At 54.9% G+C, this 19,134-nt stretch overlaps 1 protein-coding gene across 5 annotated transcripts in view; it reads left to right on the top strand.

Annotated features, from left to right (window-relative positions):
* Window positions 1–12,480, top strand: part of CRHR2 (corticotropin releasing hormone receptor 2) — a 45,789-nt gene extending 33,309 nt beyond the window's left edge. For 4 of the 5 annotated variants that reach the window (XM_087429228.1, XM_004418863.3, XM_087429245.1 and 1 more), the window contains 7 exons: window positions 502–655; window positions 1,172–1,232; window positions 3,007–3,079; window positions 9,902–9,987; window positions 10,144–10,279; window positions 10,712–10,753; window positions 12,204–12,480. In XM_087429228.1, the coding sequence (XP_087285354.1) occupies window positions 502–655; window positions 1,172–1,232; window positions 3,007–3,079; window positions 9,902–9,987; window positions 10,144–10,279; window positions 10,712–10,753; window positions 12,204–12,344 (693 nt within the window). In that variant the 3' untranslated portion in view covers window positions 12,345–12,480. Of the gene's footprint in view, window positions 1–501; window positions 656–1,171; window positions 1,233–3,006; window positions 3,080–9,901; window positions 9,988–10,143; window positions 10,280–10,711; window positions 10,754–11,004; window positions 11,760–12,203 lie in introns of those variants that run through there. The other variant, XM_087429255.1, reaches the window with a different exon arrangement.
* Window positions 12,481–19,134: the final 6,654 nt, after the last annotated feature.

Here is a 19,134-nt window from a genome sequence, read left to right as displayed (position 1 = left end):
GATATTTTGGAGCGTCTCCTCCGTGGCTTAAGTTCACCTGCATAGGCCATGTACTGTTATTCATATAACGATTTTCTTTTGATTGACTCACAACTTTTTTTCTACATGAAATTTCATATTCCATCCCTAAGTGGAAACCAGCCCGACTTGCTGTGGATTGAATGTGACCCACAAAAAAATGACAATGAAAACACAACAGTGTTGTTCAATTCTAGCCTCTTTTGCAGAAAGCTCGGAGCCAGACTCCTCTTTCTTTATTAAAAAAGGAGATTAGAAAGCTCTGGGGAGAAGTCAAAGACACATTAGCACCAGCGAGACTGGCGCTTTAACTTCATCCGGAAAAGAGAAGGGGCAATGACGAAGGATGAATTCCCAGAATGAAATTCGGGGGTATTTAATGCTATGTCCCTGACCTAAAATGACCTTCCCTTCGTGGGCGCCCATGCCGCACCCTTGGGCCCTGGCCCCAGGCAGCCCCTGACCACCGCCTGCCCCATGCAGGTCTGGTGCCGCTGCATCACCACCATCTTCAACTACTTCGTGGTGACCAACTTCTTCTGGATGTTCGTCGAGGGCTGCTACCTGCACACGGCCATCGTCATGACCTACTCCACCGAGTGTCTGCGGAAGTGGCTCTTCCTCTTCATCGGATGGTGTGAGCATCCCGGGGGCCAGCAGGGCCTAGCGGGGAGGGGGCACTGCTGACAAGGTCACCTCCCTTCATCTTGGGTCCAGGGATGGGACCACAGCCCTGCCAACCATCCTCAGGACAGTTCGAGGATGCAGTCACTCCCCTCCATGCTGGCAAGGAAGAAGCAAATGGTTCCTTCAAAAGAACATTCCATAGATAGCCCTCCTCTCCTTGCCTGGAACGGCCAAGCCAAAGACCTTTGTCTGACTTCAAGAGAGAAGCTGGCCAGCTCCACTTCTGTCAAAAAATCTCAGAAAATCACGTGGTCCCCTCATCTCTGACCTGCTTGGAGGGGATGGCTGAGAGTGGGGGAAGGATGGGGGTGAGGTCTAGGGACAAGGCCCCCGGGGTCGTGGATGGCCTACAGTTGGGCGACTGGATACATGATCCCAGACCCTTGTGGTCCTCCCACCTGTGTTCTACAGGAGGGTCCCCTGTCCATCTGTCTGGCCGCTGCAGCCTTGTCTGTCCTCCTTTCAGGCATCCCCTGCCCCATCATCATCGCCTGGGCTGTTGGGAAACTCTACTATGAGAACGAACAGTAAGTAGAACAGGCCAGCCACGGGGGTCAGAGGGATGTGAGGACAGGTCAGCCATGGAGTCCAGCCAAGCCATGGGGCAGGAATTGCAGCCATGCCAGGATGGATTCACTTTCCCATTGTTCTTTTTTTTTTTTTTGTGAGGAAGATCAGCCCTGAGCTAACATCCATGCTAATCCTCCTCTTTTTGCTGAGGAAGACCGGCTCTGAGCTAACATCTATTACCAATCCTCCTCCTTTTTTTTCCCCCCCCCAAAGCCCCAGTAGATAGTTGTATGTCATAGTTGCACATCCTTCTAGTTGCTGTATGTGGGACGCGGCCTCAGCATGGCTGGAGAAGCGGTGTGTCGGTGCACACCCGGGATCCGAACCTGGGCCGCCAGTAGCAGAGCGCGCGCACTTAACCGCTAAGCCACAGGGCCGGCCCTCCCATTGTTCTTAAATTGAAAAAATATCCCGGCACCCGGAGGTCCTCAAGTGGTAGGTGTCAAGTCAACTTTGTTGAATTGAGTTAGCAATCGTGGTTCCTGTACGGGCCCCAGTGCATGACGCCTTTGGCCTTTGGTAAGGCTTCCTCCTCGGAGTTGAATGGGGCAGGTCTGGCCCAGGGACCAAGGGCTGGAGGCTTTCACAGACCCCTGGGCGGGGGCAGTGAGCATTTGTCTTATTCCAGCATCCCAGTCTCTGCCTAAGGTGCAGTGTCCCACCCTGGGACCCTCCCTGTACCAGAGACGTTGATACACTAAGCTGCAGCCCAGATGATGGCAACTCTGGCCACAGGCCAGCCAAGGAGCAGCTGGGAAGCCGGGCGCCACCAGCTGAGACAAGGGAATAGGAGAACGTCAGTCTCAGTATACAGATCTCCAAGGAGTTGCCAAGGCTGGAGAGAGCAGAGGCAACTTGGGAGCGGGGGCAGGAAGGGCTGGGTTCTAGGAGCTCAATATTAGGAAGAGCTCCTAACGATAAAAGCTGCCCAAGAATAAGAGGGCTGCCCTGGGAGGTAGTGAGCTTCCTGTCGAAGGGGGTGTTCAAGCAAAGACCAGAAACCTCAGTGCTGGGAGGCAGCAAGGGAGATCCTATTTGAGGCACTGTGCACTGGATGACCTCTGAGGTTGCGGAGGACACAGTCCTCCGAAGTCCATATGGCCCTTCTCGAGGTCCAGTCGGAGTTGCTGGCAGAGCCGGACCAGGTCCTGGCCCAGCCTTTCCCCGGACCCTGAAGTTTCTCCTCCTTCAGAGGATAATGAAGCCTCTGGTAGCAGCAGGCCCCCTTCACTGGGTGAACGAGGCTCAGCTTGGAGACAGGCCGGGGTTCAAGGTGGGATAAGGCTGCACATCTGCTGCTTGTGTGGCTAAGTGCCTGGCGCGTGGAGCGGCGAGTTCTGACCGAGGCGGGTACAGGTGGTACAGGGCGATTGGGCCCTGGGCCAGCCAGGGGGAGCCCGGCTCTCCTTTCATTCATGAGCCTCCTGCACGCCCAGCCCTGGGCCCAGCAGTCTGAGATGGGGTGAGTGAGTGAGGAGAAGGAGGAGACCCCAGTCTCCTTGCCCTAAGTCCAGCTGGGGAGACCAGACCCTCAATGCAGGGCAAAAGGCAGCCCAGGGGTGAGCAGGGTGGTCAGTGGGGCTGGGGGCTGTAGGGAACCCCAGCTTTTCAGGAAGGTGCAGCCCTGGAGATGGGGTCTCAGGAAGGGTCAAGCTGGAGGACCCTGGGCCCCAGTCCACAGTGGTCCCCAGGCCACTCAGCAGGCCACTTACAACCACTCCATCTTTGCAGGTGCTGGTTTGGCAAGGAGCCCGGTGATCTGGTGGACTACATCTACCAGGGCCCCATCATCCTTGTGCTCCTGGTAGGTCCTCAGTGGGGACTGAGACAGGGCTGGGCACCAGAGGAACAGCAGAGACGCTGGGGAAGGATGTGGCCTGGAGCAGCCCCCCAAGCACACTCTGTACACACCACCCCCCTACCCGGCACCCCCCCTCCCAGCTCTCTCTCACCCACACTCCATGCCCAGGTGCAGCCCCCTCCCCTCTCTGGACCTCGAGTTCTTTCTCTGGGCAGAGAATGGGCTTGACTGGCAGACTTCTAGTGCCTCCCACATCTGAGTCCCCTTGCCAGGTACAATGCCAAGACAGCCAGGCGACGGGGCAGCTGGTGGCAAGAGAAGGGTGTGCGGGCTTCTGTTCAGCCCTGACCTACATCCCCCTCCGCCCCCAGGAACCCCGTCTGGGGCCCCGCCCACCGCCCCCTGCCTGGAACAGTGGTGCCAGAATGAAGCCTAATGAGCAATTGTTCCTGTCCAGCCCCCTGCCTTTGCCAAATGTATTCACATCTAAGGCATAATTGCTGCCACGTCTTTAATCCACAACGAGCTTTAATTAAGGTAGAGTTTCAGTAGAGGCTGCATTCTGCAAAAACGAATCCATTATATATCATACATTTAAAAAAAGAGATGTACAAAAGAGCCCCGTAAGAAATTGGCATTTACGTAAGACTTATTTCAGGCTCGGTAATTTCAGGCTCCTGTATGTACCAGCTTCCTTAAAGGGCCACCTGCCCCTTGTGGGAAACAGAGGGCTCATCCTCCTCTTGCACACAGCAGGCAGCCACTCTTTATCTCTTTTATTTCCTGACTGTCGTCCTTTTTGTGACTTCTTCTGGGATTCGTTTGACCCCCATCTTTGGAGTGTCCTTGATGACTAGGAAGGTTTTTCACCCACTGCCTGAAATTCCACCATCAGGGCTCCATTCATGTCAGAGGCAGAAGCCGATCCTTGCCAGCAGTCAGTGGGGGAAGGGTTGTCCTTGGAGTCACAGCTGCAGTGAGTCACTCACCCCCCAGTGTGAACAGAAGTTTCCATAAGACCCCTCCCCTCCTGGCTAGCTGCCAAGAGCCCATCCTGGAGGGATAGGGCTTTTTTGTGTGTGTGTGAGGAAGATTAGCCCTGAGCTAACATCTGTTGCCAATCCTACTCTTTTTGCTGAGGAAGACTGGCCTGGGCTAACATCCGTGCCCATCTTGCTCCACTTTATATGTGGGACGCCTGCCACAGCATGGCTTGATAAGCAATGCATAGGTCTGCACCCGGGATCTGAGCCTGCGAACCCCAGGCTGCTGAAGCGGAGTGCGCGAACTTAAGCGCTACGCCACTGGGCCGGCCTCAGGATAGGGCTTTTGGTAAGCCTGGAACCCCGCCAAGGAAGATGGCCTAGCCTGGATGGGGAATGAACCATAGTGGGGAGCGAGCCCCCCTGCAAGGATATTGGATGGAAGTGAGGAAATGAACAGAGAAAGGGAGACAGGCGTGGAGGGCTCAGTGTAGAGACCGGACTCCTGGCCCCTCTCCATGCCCCTTCTCTGGTTCCACCCTCACCCCTTGGCCCAAGAGCCCTTTGCGTGTCTTTCCCTTTGGGCCCAGCCCACCCGCAGCTGTTTGCACTGCCAGGGCTTCCACATTCCAAGCTGAGCCCTTCCAGAAGCTCTGTCTTCATTACTTCCAATCCTCCTATCCTCGATGCCTGGAAGTAGGGATTGTGCTCCCCATTTTACAGGTGAAGAAACTGAGAGAGACGAATGGCCTGCCCAAGGCCACCACTCATAGCTAACTGAGCTGAGACTCAGGGGCGGGTCACCCACCACCTGCCTGCCGTCCTCTCGGGGCCACCCCTGCCCTCCCCAGCAGTTTATAGCTGCATTTCTGCTGCTGAGACACACGCTTATTTCTGGGTTCCAGGAAGTGAGTTGTCTGATTGAGTTTGCAGGAGACCATTGTCACTGCTGTTGTCACAGGAAAGGCGTGTGGCATTTGTTGGGCCTTGCTCTGGGCCAGGCCTGGGGCAGAGTGCTCTACAGGAGTATTTTAACCTGTGCCGACCTTCCACGCCCGGCTCTGTGGCTATCTCCGTTGGGTGGGTGAGGATGCAGAAGCTCAGAGAGGTTAATTAAGCAACTTGCCCAAGGCTACATGAATGCCAATTGGAATAGCCAGTTAGAGGCATGTGACAAGGATTTGGTGCCAGGCGCCTTTGGGAGGTGGTCCCAGGAAGCACAGCAAGGGATGGGAGGAGAAGACAAGGAAGGGGGGAAACCAACAAAGGGTGAGGTGATGAGCAGGCTACCAGGGGGCCACCATGTTGAAGAGTCATCTCAGAATTGCCCCCGAGGGTCGGGAAGCTGGGTTACTTATTCACAGACTTCATGCCTCATCAGTGGAGGTTGCCCTTGGGACGTTAAATTCCCACATTTCCAGACGCCCCTGTTTTCAGGCTGAGCTAGCTCCCCTGGCACCAGAGAAAGCCTCAGGCTGGGAACTGTCCCCAGCAGCTACAAGTACAGGGGCCCAGGGGACCCAGGCTGGGCACCTACAGTGTGTGGCACGTCAGGTCTGTTGGGCTAAAGCCTTGGCTCTTCATACTACGAGGGTGTCTCCTCGCTCATTGCTCCTCCCAGCAACACCCCAGCTGCCCTGTTCCTAATGCAGATTCCAGGGCCCCCGCCTGCCACTGGGAATGTCTGGAGTGGGCCCAAGATCTGCATTTGGAACAAGCACCTCCGGTGCCCTTGATGCACACACTCTGGTTGGAGACTCATGGTGTCCTGGCCCTGCGGGAGGGCTGTGTGTCTGGCCTTTCTCCATGGCTCGCAGTAGGGCTCCGGACTTGGGCCTTTGAGACTTCACCTACCTCAAAAATGCCCACAGGCGGAGAAAACTGAGGTGTCCAGTGAGGACCAGGCTGCTGGGGCCATGAAACAGACTGGTCACCAGGCTGCTGGGGGCACCCTCAGTTCCATCTTGTGGGGCTCCCTGGTGACAAGTCACCAGGCTCCACAGACCCAGGTGGGACAGACTGGCTGGCCGTGTTGCTTGACCTGGTGAGTGTGCTGTACAAGAAGCTGAGAGCTGGAGAGAGGTGACAAGAGGGACCTGAGATGTAATGGCAGCACCCCAATAAACCCCTTCAATACCCAGGACTGGAGGGGAGCAGAGGGCATCCCCAAGGGCTGGGCCCTCCTCCCTGCCTGCCTGCCTGCCTGCCTCTGCGCACGTGCAGACAGCGAAGGGGCTCCCGTGAGCACCGTGACTTAGCAGGTGCCCTCCCCTTGCAGGGCTTGGGGAGGCAAATGGTGCTCCTCGAGCACTGGAGGTTAAGAACCAGCGAGCAGGGCTGTCTCTTTTCTCTGCCTGGTCGGGGTATGGGCTGTGTGGAGTCGTGCAACAAGCAGTAGCTGGAGCCACGTGGGGTCTGTGGTGTGATCCTGAGGGAGCCCTTTGCCCTCTTGGAGCCTCAGTTTCCCACCTATAACAGGAGGATGCCAGTCCCTGCTTCACGGGGTCACTGTGAGGACTAGTGGCTTGGGACACATGCTGGTGGCCCTGGGGCTCTGCCCCCAGCAGTTCCTCCAACACCTGGAGCCACAGGTTGGGATCCTGAGCTGCTGGGCCTTGCAGTGCTCTCCTGAGCTGCCATCACCCGCCCCTGGCAGTGTGAACAGTGCCTTCCCTCTGGCTCCGTCCATCTGGCCCACGTTTCATTAACCCCTGCAGGAGCAGCAGTGTGATGTAGGGGTTAGAAGAAGGATGCTGAGGCCGGCTGCCTCTGTTGGAATCTGACGCCAGCGCCTGCTACCTCAGTGGCATGGGCAAGTGATGTAGCCTATTTGAACCTCAGCTTGTGTATCTGTAAATGGGGATAAAGCTGCCGCTTGAGGAATAGTCATGAAGTACTTGGAACAAAACCTGGAATGATCCACATTAGGGAGCAGTGGGCCTCCCTTGTCTGTCGTGGAGCAGCTGTAATGTCCAGACCCCCAGTCAAAAGATCGCAAGGTGACCTGATGCCCACCACCACCTGCCAGGACCGAGCTGTGACCAGGCTGGGGCCCTGACCCCCACAGAACCTCATTAGGGGTAAAGCTGGCTCCCCTGGGGAGCTAACATGCTGGTGGGGGCCTGAGCCACCAGCATCAGAGCACCGGGAAAGACGGGGCAGGATGATGCAAGGCTGGACTTCTCAGGGGCAGCTTCTCCAGGGCCTGGCCTTACCCTTTCACCCCACACCCTCGCCCCTCAGCGTTCCCAGAGCCCACCCCACGCAGGCTGCCCTAAGAACATTCTGGGCTGGGTGGGCCCTGCAGGGGTTGTTGTAGAAGGAGGTAGATGTCACTGTTTTGGCTCACCTCAGCCACACTGCCGCCAGCCGGCCTGTCTCCCCAACCCCAGGCTTCCTCCCCTGGCCTTTGCTCTGTTTGGAACACAATCCCCCCCACCTTCCTTCACTTCTCGGCCCACGTGCCATTTCTCTAGGCCTTTCTGACTCCTTAGGAAAGATGCAGTGCCCCCTCCCCCCAGACCACAAGCCTTCTACCTGCAGGAGCTGGGTCAGCCGTGTCTACTTCCCATCACTGGTGGCCGTCTCAGAGCCTGGCACCTGGCAAGTCAATTCACTGAATGAATGAATAAAACCAGAAACCAGGGTACAGTAGCCAGTGCTCACGGAAGAGCCAGAATTTTTTTGGAGTAGGTGGAGAGGGGAGTCCTAGAATGGAGAGCTCAGTGTGGGCTGGGGTGGTCGGCGGCTCCCTGGAGGAGGGAGGAAGGTGCTGTGGGGGGTGAGGCGGAGCAGGTGTTGTAAAGGGGGAGGCTGGGAACCACGCTTATAAGGAAAGAGTGACTTTCAGGCTGCACAGACCCAGGCTGAGATGGGGTGCGAGCATCACCAACTGCCTGCCCCTAGTTGGTGTTTACACCAACTAGTGCGAGGAGAGGGGATAAGGCCTTGTCTCCCAGACTCTCCACACTAGACCCTGTCCTGCTCTTGCCTCAGCACGTGGAACAGGGCCCTGTGGCCCGGAGGTGCTCAGCAACTGTTTATTGACTGGATGGATGGGTAGGTGGACGTGTGCATGTTACCCATTAAATAAATGGGTGAGTGTGTGGGTAGATAAATTGATGAATGGATGGTTGAGTAAATATTTGGATAGGTGGCTGGATGAATGGATGCATGGATAAGAGTGGGTAGATAATTGAATAAATTGGTTAGTGGGTTGATAGATGATGGATGAATAAGATTTAATGCAGGGAAATATGACAGAAATTAGAATATATTTTGATTCCAACAGCCTTTACTCTCAGAGAAGTCAGGAAGAATCAGAAAAGGTCAAGTATTTTGTATCAACTTGTATGAGAAAATTAGGATTGACCTACGTGTTAAGGTGACCTTGAGATCTAAGGGAATATACTAGAAACCAAGGAGCTAGAAATTAGATCAGCCTTAAGAGGCAAGTGTGCAGCAGGCCATGGGCAGCCCTGGCTGACGGCTTCCCACTCCACCCCTTACCCCGGGTTCACCAGGCTGTGCCACTGTGGGTGTGAGAGCAGCAGGCTGTGGCTGAGGAGTCTGAGCCCCCCAGGACCCCAGAGCATCCTCTAGCCTAGGGGTCATCCAGAGGCCACAGGGAAGTCTGTCCCTGTGATGTCTGCCTATGTCTTCCAACTTCTAGCCTGGGATCCAGAACTTAGGAGGGCTTAAGAAGCGATGGATTCTCAGGACTGAGACTTGGGAGGGGTGTGTGTGTGTGTGTGTGTGTGTGTGTGTGTGTGTACTCACACATGTGTACACACATGAGCCAGCAGACACCCCTGGGCTAATATGTATCTCACTCTGACCCATGGGCACTTTCTTGGGAGAGAGTCCCAGTGTGTCAGGCTGACACACATTCACTTTCTTGTCTGCTCACACTTGGAGATGGATGAAGAGAAACACGGGCATGCCCACGTCCCCAGATACACACTCACACGTGAACACACCCGCCGAGGCACACACACACAGCACTGAGAGCAGACCCACAGACGCAACCCAGAGCATTTCAAGGGCAGCACACAGCCACGCAGACAAGCTGACACAGATTAACAGGCGCCCAGAGACCACACATAGCACAAGGCTGGCTCAGGAGGCCACGCAGGCAGGTCTCAGGGAGAGACTGGGTGTAGTGGGCTCTGATGCTGAGAGACGGCTCAGAATGAAGACAAATCAGCTCCTTCCAGGAGCCTCAGAGTCAGTCCAGCAGCCCGTTCATCTTCATTGCCTCCGGGGTGTATGTGAAGTTTCTAGAGTTCTCCTGGACCCAGGGGATGGATGGTGAGAGATTAATCACTCTGTCAGCAACCGTTATTAATCACTCCATCCAGCCGGGTCTGTGCCATCGGGGCAGGGCTGTCCTCAGTCAGAAGGGCCTCAGGGAGACCCTTGATGACAAGTGGGGACCCTGTGGCACAGAGTGGAAGGGGCCCTGGCAGAGTCGTGGGCCCAGCTCCAGTGGCGTCTCTGAGCAGGGCTGGGGCTTGGGGACTCTCTGAGCACTCGTGTCCCAGGAGGAGTGGCTCTGTGCTCTTGTTCACTGCCTCCCAGGCTGCTTTTCCTCCCTCCAGTCTGGGGGTGGAGAAGCAGGGCCTGTAGCCCCCAGGAGGGGAGCTGAGCAAATGGGGATGTCTCCTGTCCCGACAAGGGAGAAGCAGAGGCCTTGGGGCCCCAGGCAGGTGCCGGGGCGCCAGGTGGGACAGGCGTGTGCGTGGGACGCGGGTCTTCAGTGGGTTACCGGGGGAGGTGGCTGCCTCTGGGCTCATCCCCACCTCGTGGTCCTTCCTTTTTCCCTCTGCCTCCCTCCCTCCAGATCAACTTTGTATTTCTGTTCAACATCGTCAGGATCCTCATGACGAAATTACGAGCCTCCACCACGTCAGAGACGATCCAGTACAGGTGGGTGATGAGTGCCGTGAGCCCCAGCGGGGGACAAAGGGGGAGGCCGGGGCCATTCCCCTGCCTCCAGGGAGCTCGCTCAGGCTCCGGGAAGAACCAACATGAGTGAGGCCCGGCCTGCAGTCTGGGCTCAGGCCGTCTTGTCTCGCCCCCCAGGAAGGCAGTGAAGGCCACTCTGGTTCTCCTGCCCCTCCTGGGCATCACCTACATGCTCTTCTTCATCAACCCTGGGGAGGACGACCTGTCGCAGATCGTGTTCATCTATTTCAACTCCTTCCTGCAGTCTTTCCAGGTGGGGGCCGCGGTGAGCTTTCCTGACCTGGAATGCTCCGGTGCTCGTGCCCTCACAAAGACGGTCACACGGGACTGGCACACACGTGGTTCACTTATATACACACTAAATATAAGCAGATGCACACACTGAACCCCAGCCTGGTCCCCGTCACCCCATCCCCAGGGCCTGGGTGGGTCCACCCCCTGACAGGGTCTGGATCACCGTAGTCTGCACCTGCTGCTGGCCCAGCACCTGCTCTGAGGGTTCCTAGCAGCCTGTCACTCGCAGTGGGCCCCGGTACACCTGCACCATAAAGGGTGAGGCCCTAGCCAGCTCTGGCCCTCTGGGGTCCTGGGTCAGTGTGTTCCCCGGCGATCCTGTCCCTGCTCCACCCCTCCAGGTAGAGTGGCTCCCCAAGCAGGTCACTGACCCTTCTCCCTTCCTTTCCAGGGTTTCTTTGTGTCTGTCTTCTACTGCTTCTTCAATGGAGAGGTATGAGACCGGGCTCCGGGGAGGCCTGGGCTCGGAGGTCCTCAGACCCCTCTCTAGGGCTGTTCCAGTCAAGCTGCCCAGCCTTTCAGGAGTGCAGGGGTCCCTCTGTTCAGCTCTGCCCTGCAGGAGGGAGGGGAAGGCTGGAGAAACCACTCAGGGGGCACAGGAATCCTGCCTGAGGGACTCGAGCCAGTTTAGGTCAGTATGCAGGCCAGAAACAATATGTCATCACTCCACAAACGGCGCTCGGTGATCTGGGTGAGCAGGGGAGCCCAGGCTGCAGGGTCTCACAGAAGAGAGAAGCCAGAACAGAGGTGGTGAGAGGAGAAAGCTTCCAGGAGCAAGTCAGGTGTGAGCCATGCCTCCAGGCCTTTATGGACCCAGGGAGCGGAAAAGATACCAGCACATTCCCCCCGATGCCAAGAAGACCACACACCTCTGGGTGGGCTCTAGGTGAGGCCCTGGGTGCAGCCTGTTGGCTCAGAATCCCAGCGGCTGACTCGGGAGAGATGCTCACGCAGGCCTGCGGTGGGTGAAGACACACAGTGGGTTCTGGAGCAAAGAGCAGACACAGCCCCCAGGGCCAGAGAGCTTCCAGACACTCAAGAGGAATGCGAAGCCTGGACAAGGCCGCTTCACTTGCCTGTGCAGAGCGCCATGGTGGGGTATCTCTGCAAGCCTGGGGCTCTGTCAGTCAAAGCAGACCTCCGATGGGAAAGCCCAGCAGAGGAGGCTGGCCTGGGCTCGAGGGCAGGGAGAGAAGGAGCCACTTCTCCTTCAAAGCACACAATGGACGCTCACGGAGCATTAATTCTGTTCAACCATATGCTAGGCTAGCATGTGGGAGACATGATCATTTTACAGAAAAATTCTTCTATTACAATGCAAATGAGAATAAAATGGCACCAGCGACCATCAGGCTTTGAAACGACTAGAACTGTTAGCTTTCTGTCTGGCAGTGCGTGTTATGGTAAGCGAGGCAGGGTCGCTAGGGAGGTGGAGGTCAGGGCTGCGGAGGAGGTGAGAGGAGGGTCCTTCAGGAGGGAGGAGGATGCCAGCCAAGAGTGGAGCACAGATTTCAGCAGGTGCCCGGGAGAGCACAAGGGGCGGATTCGCGAAGCCGGGTCCTCTGGTCCCGCCATGGCAGATGTGAGGTGGCAGAGCAAGGTGGGAGGGGAAGGCAATGAGTCCAAAGGAAGCATGCAGTGGAGCTTCTCCGAGGGAGGGGCCCTGAAGAGGCTGCAGAGGAGGCCTGAGCTTCAAGGTCCAGCAGCGTCAGGGGAAGGACCTGCTTTTGGAACCAGCCAGTCCCTGGGTGTGACGGTGGCAGTTGAGAGGGACACCCCAGTCTCCCTTGATGGCCCTGCCAGGGTTGGGGAGCAAGAGAGAGCTGTCCCGGACCCCAGGATTGGCCCCCGCAGGCCCAGCTGAGCCTCTGCCTCTCCCACAGGTGCGTTCGGCCGTGAGGAAGAGGTGGCACCGCTGGCAGGACCATCACTCCCTCCGAGTCCCTGTGGCCCGGGCCATGTCCATCCCCACGTCGCCCACGCGGATCAGCTTCCACAGCATCAAGCAGACGGCTGCTGTATGACCCCTCAGTCGCCCACCTCACCCATCGCTCCATCGGGACAGCTTCCCCATCCTCCTTCACTGCCTTGCTCTGGGTTCTCCTTGCCACGCAGGCCCTGGTGGGGGCAGGAGGGAAGAGAGAGACCGGCTCCCCAGCCTGGCAGGAGAGAGGCTGTGCAGCAGCGCGAGGCGACGCCAAGGAACCAGGGCCAGCTGAGCCCAAAGTCTCAGTGCGAGAGGGGGCAGAGAGCTAGATCCTCACTGTAGCCCCATTCACAGATGAGGAAACTGAGGCCCAGAGCCAGGAAGGGTCAGCCCAAGTCACACAGCTAGTTCGTGGTGGACCCGGGGCTCCTCTGCCCCACTCACCATGTGGGCCTTCCTGCCAGCAACAGGGTCACAGTTAGCCCTGCTCCCTGCCTTCTGCCTCCATGCTCAATGGCACCCTCTGCTGTTGGAGGAGGCACAGCAGCTGGAGTAAAGGATTAATTCAGCTGGGTTCATCCCAGGGGCTCTCCCAGAGAACCTCACACCCCACCCTACCCCACCATCCCTCCACCCCTCCCAGCCATCCTGCTGCCCCTGGAGCCCCATGAAGGATACTGCCTCTTTTCTGGGAGACATCTTCTCAGCCTAGTCCAGAGATTCAGGGGCTTGGGGAGGGCAGGTTGGGAGGAAGGCACGGCCAGGGCAGCCGTACACTCGTAGGCTGACCAGATACACAGGGCAGGATGAAACGAGGAGAAGCAGCATGGGAGACAGGTTGGGAGAAGGAATGGGGTAGAAATCGCAGAACCAAAGTATGTCTTTGCTGATTGGAACTAACCCCCGGCCCCCACCTGAGACGGCTTCAGCCTCCCCTTCAGAACCAACACCTCGACTCTCTGTGAAATAAACCATGCCTCTGTGGAAACGGCCTGCCCTCAGGTCCAGTCGACCAGGCATCCGCAGGGGTGCTGTGGGCCGAAGATGGTGGGCTGGGTCCATCCTTGTTTGCAGAGACTCTGGCCCTGGCCTGGGGCCAGTTCTTCCTCTCTGACCTGTGCACCACTAGGTCTGTCCCTAGTCATTCACCCAGGCCACTATCTGCCCCTCCTTCCCAACCAAAGGCCGTTTAATTCCACACAGGGGAGAAGTGCAGCTCACCCAGAATGCCACAGAGGCCAAGCTTCTGGGATCTGGAGGGCAGTGTAGACAAGGCCCTGCAGTCTCCGTGGGCACCAACCACGGAGGGGTTTACACCTCGTCTTCCATCCCTGCTTCCCTCCAGGAAAGGGTGGGGGTCAGGGGGCAAGAGGAGCCATCAGGCCAGCATTCGAAAGCGCTTTTGCTCTAGGGACGCCTCCCCTAAATTTTTTAAATTATGTATCCCATCTTGCATGTTTTTAAGTTGACATCTAATATTTTTCCATAAGTTTTAAAACTTGCAAGAGATGTAATTTCTGGCATTTGGTAAATATTTACATTTTAAAATAAAACTGTCACAACGCTTTATATCACACAGAATTCAAACACAACAGTGATTTAATACCTACTCTGACCTATTTAAAAAACACAACCCGCTCTTTTTTAACAGTTGGAAATTTTACCTTGTTCCTTTTCTCTTTTATTTATTTTTTTAGAGTGTGAATTAATTAATTAATTTTTTCCCCCAAAGCCCCAGTAGACAGTTGTATGTCATAGCTGCACATCCTTCTAGTTGCTGTATGTGGGACGCAGCCTCAGCATGGCCGGAGAAGCGGTGCGTCAGTGCGCACCCAGGATCCGAACCCGGGCCGCCAGCAGCGGAGCGCGCGCACCCAACCGCTAAGCCACGGGGCTGGCCCCTTTTCTCTTTGAATTTGCATCATCTTCATCCTATTTCTCTTATAGAATTTTATATGAATGCAGTATTTTTTATGGCAGTCTTTTATTGCTCACCTTATCATACTTCTCTGCCACAAAATATATTTAGAAATTGACATTGAAATATTTAATTTCCTAGTTCAAAAGGTTCTAAGGGTTTTTTAAAAAGTCTTCTGTATTGAGTTATTGTAACTATTTTTTGATATAAAATATAGTATCCAATTGATTAAAACAACAGAGATACCAAGTTTTAATAAGTGTTAAACCTAAAAAGGAAAATTAATTGAAAACACATCTCAATGAAACGGATAGGAATTTAATTGCTCATGAATCTATGGATGAATATTTATTGCTAGAATGAATCAGGACTCAGCATCATTTATTTTTAAAAATTTTTAAAGCTCTACATGCTGAGAAGCCTTTTCACATAAAGCAGCAGATGTCACACAAATAAGTAGATGTCACTCAATTCTCCAAACTTTAGAGATGTATGCCAAAAATTGCATAGTGAGCTACCATCAAAAATGATCTGTCAGCTGGCCACTTTAGTCCTCTTTAAATTTGGCTGAAAGAAATGAATTGAGAATCATCAGACTTGCCAAGGATTTTGCTGCCCCGGGCATGCGCTCATTCAATTTCTCAGCACATGGGCACCTGTGTGCCTGCTGGCACTGGGTCTGGGCCGGGCTGGGGTTAAGCGCTGGGCAGCGCACCAGAGTGAGACGCGGCTGGGTGAGCCCCGCTTCACTCTTGTCCAGCAGGAGGGTGGTGGAGCGCCCACTCTGCGCTTTCCCACAAGACAGAACTCAAGTGTTATGGAAAGTCTTCCTGTGCACGTACATAAAGAATTGTAATGGCTGCTTCCATTAGCATCATTGGGGGCTCTTGTAGAGCATGAAGCTACAAATGGCTCGGCCCCAAGCGGCCACTTGATTGCTCTACCGGCCGGAAGACACTGAGCGCTCATCAGAGCAGAACCCAGGGCTCCGCAGAGCCTCAGCGCCAAGTCCCACCACTCATCACTGCTCCTCAGATGCCGCACCCGGCTCGTTACCCTGCTGACCCTGCTCTCTGAGGGCCTGCCGTGAAGAGCATCCAAGTCGCTAACCTTTTTTCAGCAGGCAGTTTGACCTGCTCCCTCTCCAGTTTGGAGGAGGCCCCTCCTTGGCCCCACGCTGATCCTGCCTCCCCTCATTACTGGGGACCCTGGCCATGTCCCCTGCGGAGATCTGACCCTGAAATGCCACCAGAGCCATTAGGCCCTCTCTCTGCGTCCCCCACTTGTTAGCCTCGTTAGGCACCTGTTCTTCGCAGCCAAGCCAGTCCTCGTTAGCGTCTGCTTCAGCACAGGCAGCCCCTGGCTGAGCTGGCCTTCCTGGGAAGTGGCCTCATGAGCAGACTCTCCTCTTTTGCTGGCAAGTTCCAGCATCCAGACCCCTCGGGCCCTGAGGCTCTCCTGTTTAACCCTTTCACCCCCACCCCTCGATTTATAAAGCTGAAGAAGACTTGAGCTCACAGGGTATTCCTCACACCAGTCGCTGGCCCCACTCCCAGTGACAGACCACAGACAGAGCCCTGACCCCAGCACGGCTCCAAGCCCCAAGTCCATCATCAAAGTGGGGCCATAAGGTGCCTGCTGCGGTAGGAGCCAGTAAGTGACAAACAGGCCAGCAGGAGTGGCAGGTGCTGGAGCATCTGTGGGATGGGGAGTGAAAGATGAGGAGGACATTTCCTTCCCTGAGGCCCCGGCTGGGAGGCTCTGTGGTGGAGGTGCTACTAGAGGGCTGAAGCCTCAAGACCCCCGGTTTCCTGTGGAGGAGGTTAACTAGCAGCAGAAAAGTAAATGGACTTAAAGTGGAGTTAAGACATTCGCAGAAACTGACCACCAACACGTAGACTTGGGTAGAGGCAGAGACACACACGGAGGCTCACAGACGTGGAGGCAGACACTCCTGGGGCCAGAGGGAGGCCCAGATGGACAAACAGAGGCTCCCAGGGACACGCCAAGGTGGACCCGGAGACCAGCTGCACAGGCGTCCACCAGTTACTCACTCCCCATTTACTGAGCACCACTGTGCGCAAGGTATGGAAAAAATACTATGAAGAAGACAAGGGTCTTGTTTTCAAGAAACTCAAAATCTAGTTGGGAAGCAACAGCTCCCAAAACAGTACAAGGTAAAAGCAGGAAAAAGGATTTGTGCTCTGCGTCTCTACCTGGGTGGGTCTCTCAGCATCCATTTCTACCTGTCCTGGTGGGGCGAAGGGAGTCAGGCCTGAGGACTGGAAACGAGTCAGCTTCTGCAGTCTGCACCTGCCTTCTCCACATCTCTGAGCCCACGCCCACAGTGGCCCCCAGACAGATGAGGTTTATGGGATGCAAGAACCTCAGCCGCCCTCCCCCATTTCTTCCCTACTTCCCACCATCCAGGCCTCAGAGACAGACAGAACTGGGAAAGGAGCCCAGTGTTTGCCGCTCGTACTTCCTGAGCATCTTCAGAGCCCCGTGGCAGACGGGGCTGCATGTGTGGTGAGGCAGCTGGATGAGAAGCGGGCTGTCACAGGAGAGACAGGTGAAGGGCAGACTCACAACAAGTCGTCCCCTTCACAGGTCTGAGGCGGCCTGGGGCATGTCTGGGGGTACCAAGGGGAGTCCTTACCCAGAGTGACATTTCAGCCAGGGAGCCTGGCTAGGGGCCCACTGCCCTGAGAACACACCTGGGTGTCACATTGGAACCAGCTGGATTACTCATTGACAGCAGACGTTGGGAAGCTTGATTTCCAGACTGGGTGGGATCCAGGAATCTGCACTTTTTACAAGCCCCCAAGTGATTCTGTTGCTGACTGGTGTGGGAGCCACTGAACAAGGAAACATCTCCTGTCTCTTCTTCTACCACACACACACACTTGGGTACTGCAGAAAGTGAAAGTGAGTGACCTGCCTTTCTGGAAACCTCAAAGGGAAGGCAGCTGTAGCAGGAGGGAAAGAGGCAGGATTAAAGCATGTAAATTTATTCATCAATACGCTCAGTATGGTCTCCAGGCTCTGCCCCTGAGGTGCCACTAATTCTCCTGAGGGGACAGCCCCACTTAGAGATGTATTTAGCAGGAGGACCAGGTAGAGGGTGGACTGAGATCACTGCCCTGTGGACTGAGTTTCCTCCAGGTTTTCCTGTCAGGGATTTCTTTCCTTACAGCTGAAGGCCCTCCCACAGAGCTGTAGCACGCCTCCCCCACCACAGAACCATTACAGTGGCCTCCATCTGGCAAATTCTGTCCATCCTACAGGACCTGATTCAAAGAGCCTCTTTCAGGAAGCCTTCCTACCAGCATCTGTCTAATTTAATAATGAATGCCTAAAAAGCACCAGGCAGAAGAGAAATAAGCTTCAGTAAAAGGCTTTCTACCCCAAAAGGTCTATTCAAAAATTTAAGACTCGGAGCCGGCCCGGTGGCGCAAGCGGTTAGGTGCGCGCACTCCGCTGCGGCGGCCCGGGGTTCGCTGGTTCGGATCCCGGGCGCGCACCGACGCGCTGCTTGGCAAGCCATGCTGTGGCGGCGTCCCATATAAAGTGGAGGAAGATGGGCACAGATGTTAGCCCAGGGCCAGTCTTCCTCAGCAAAAAAAGAGGAGGATTGGCGGATGTTAGCACAGGGCTGATCTCCTCACAAAAAAAAAAAAAAAAATTTAAGACTCATTCGAAGTCTATTTACCAAATACCTACTATGTACAGTACTGTGGTGGGCATCATCAGAGATGAGATGAACATGAGAGAAGCCCTGGGGGATCCACTACCTCAATTGCTCTTCACACCTGAGACAAAGGAAGACAGTCTGGAGACCACCCCTCCCCACCCTAGACTGTCTGAGAGGAGGTTGGGACATGAGACAAAGTCTTAACTCTACAAATAAAGAGCTGTTCAAACTGGCGCATCCTTGAATTTTTTTCCTAACTAATAAACATATGTGTTCTGAGTGTTCTATACGAAAACATAATAGAAGAAAAGTCCCTCAAAAGCTGAGCGAAAAACTACTAGGCTAGAATCGAGACACTGCGATGGCTGAGAATTGCTAAGTGAGACAAGGCAGACGGGATGCCTCTACCAGCAGGAGTTCAAGGATTTCGAGGGCTACCTGGGAAGCCAAGTATAAGCCCACCTTAAAATAGAGGGCTTCTGTCAATGCACCCCCTCCTGGAGACTCTGAAGAGCAAAGACTTCTGTCAGCAGAACATTAGGGTTAGCAGTCTCCTGTCCTCTGCTCCAGCCACCCCCTCCCCACCTCAGCTTTTCCCAGAAGCCGTTCCACCTACTGAGAGACTGCTGTCTCTTTAGCACAATGCATCACTGTTTCAGAAAAAGACAAAGAATAGAAAAGGCAAATCAGGGCCAGCCTGGTGGCGTAGAGGTTGGGTTTGCGTGCTCTGCTTCGGCAGCCAGGGGTTCGCAGGTTCAGGTCCTGGGCGCAGACCGGCTCACCACTTGTCAAGCCATGCTGTGGCGGCGTCCCATATAAAGTAGAGGAAGATGGGCACAGATGTTAGCCCAGGGCCAATCTTCCTCAGCAAAAGGAGGAAGATTGAAGATTGGCATCGGATGTTAGCTCAGGGCTCATCTTCCTCACAAAAAAAAAAAAAAAGGCAAATCTATAGAAACAGAGTAGATAAGTGGTTGCTTGGGGCTGGGATTAGAATGGGGAGTGATGCTAAATGCACATAAGATTTCTTTTTGGAGATGGAAATGTTTTAAAATTGGATTGTGGTGGTTGCACAACTCTGTAAATATACTAAACATCACTGAATTGTACACTTAAAAGGGGTGAATTTTATGGTATGTAAATTTTATCCCAATAAAGCTGTTAATTAAAACAATGTATTAATTGTGTTTAACATTAAGACATCAGAATGTCTACCCAAAGGTGGGAGAAAATGCTTTGCTGAAAATGTGGAAACATGAGCAAATGGATTACAAG

This window comes from Ceratotherium simum, chromosome 1 (assembly GCF_057802395.1).
Source record: "Ceratotherium simum simum isolate JZ-2026a chromosome 1, ASM5780239v1, whole genome shotgun sequence".
Classification (NCBI taxonomy): Eukaryota; Metazoa; Chordata; class Mammalia; order Perissodactyla; family Rhinocerotidae; genus Ceratotherium; species Ceratotherium simum.
This window is presented reverse-complemented; position numbering and strand designations above follow the sequence as displayed.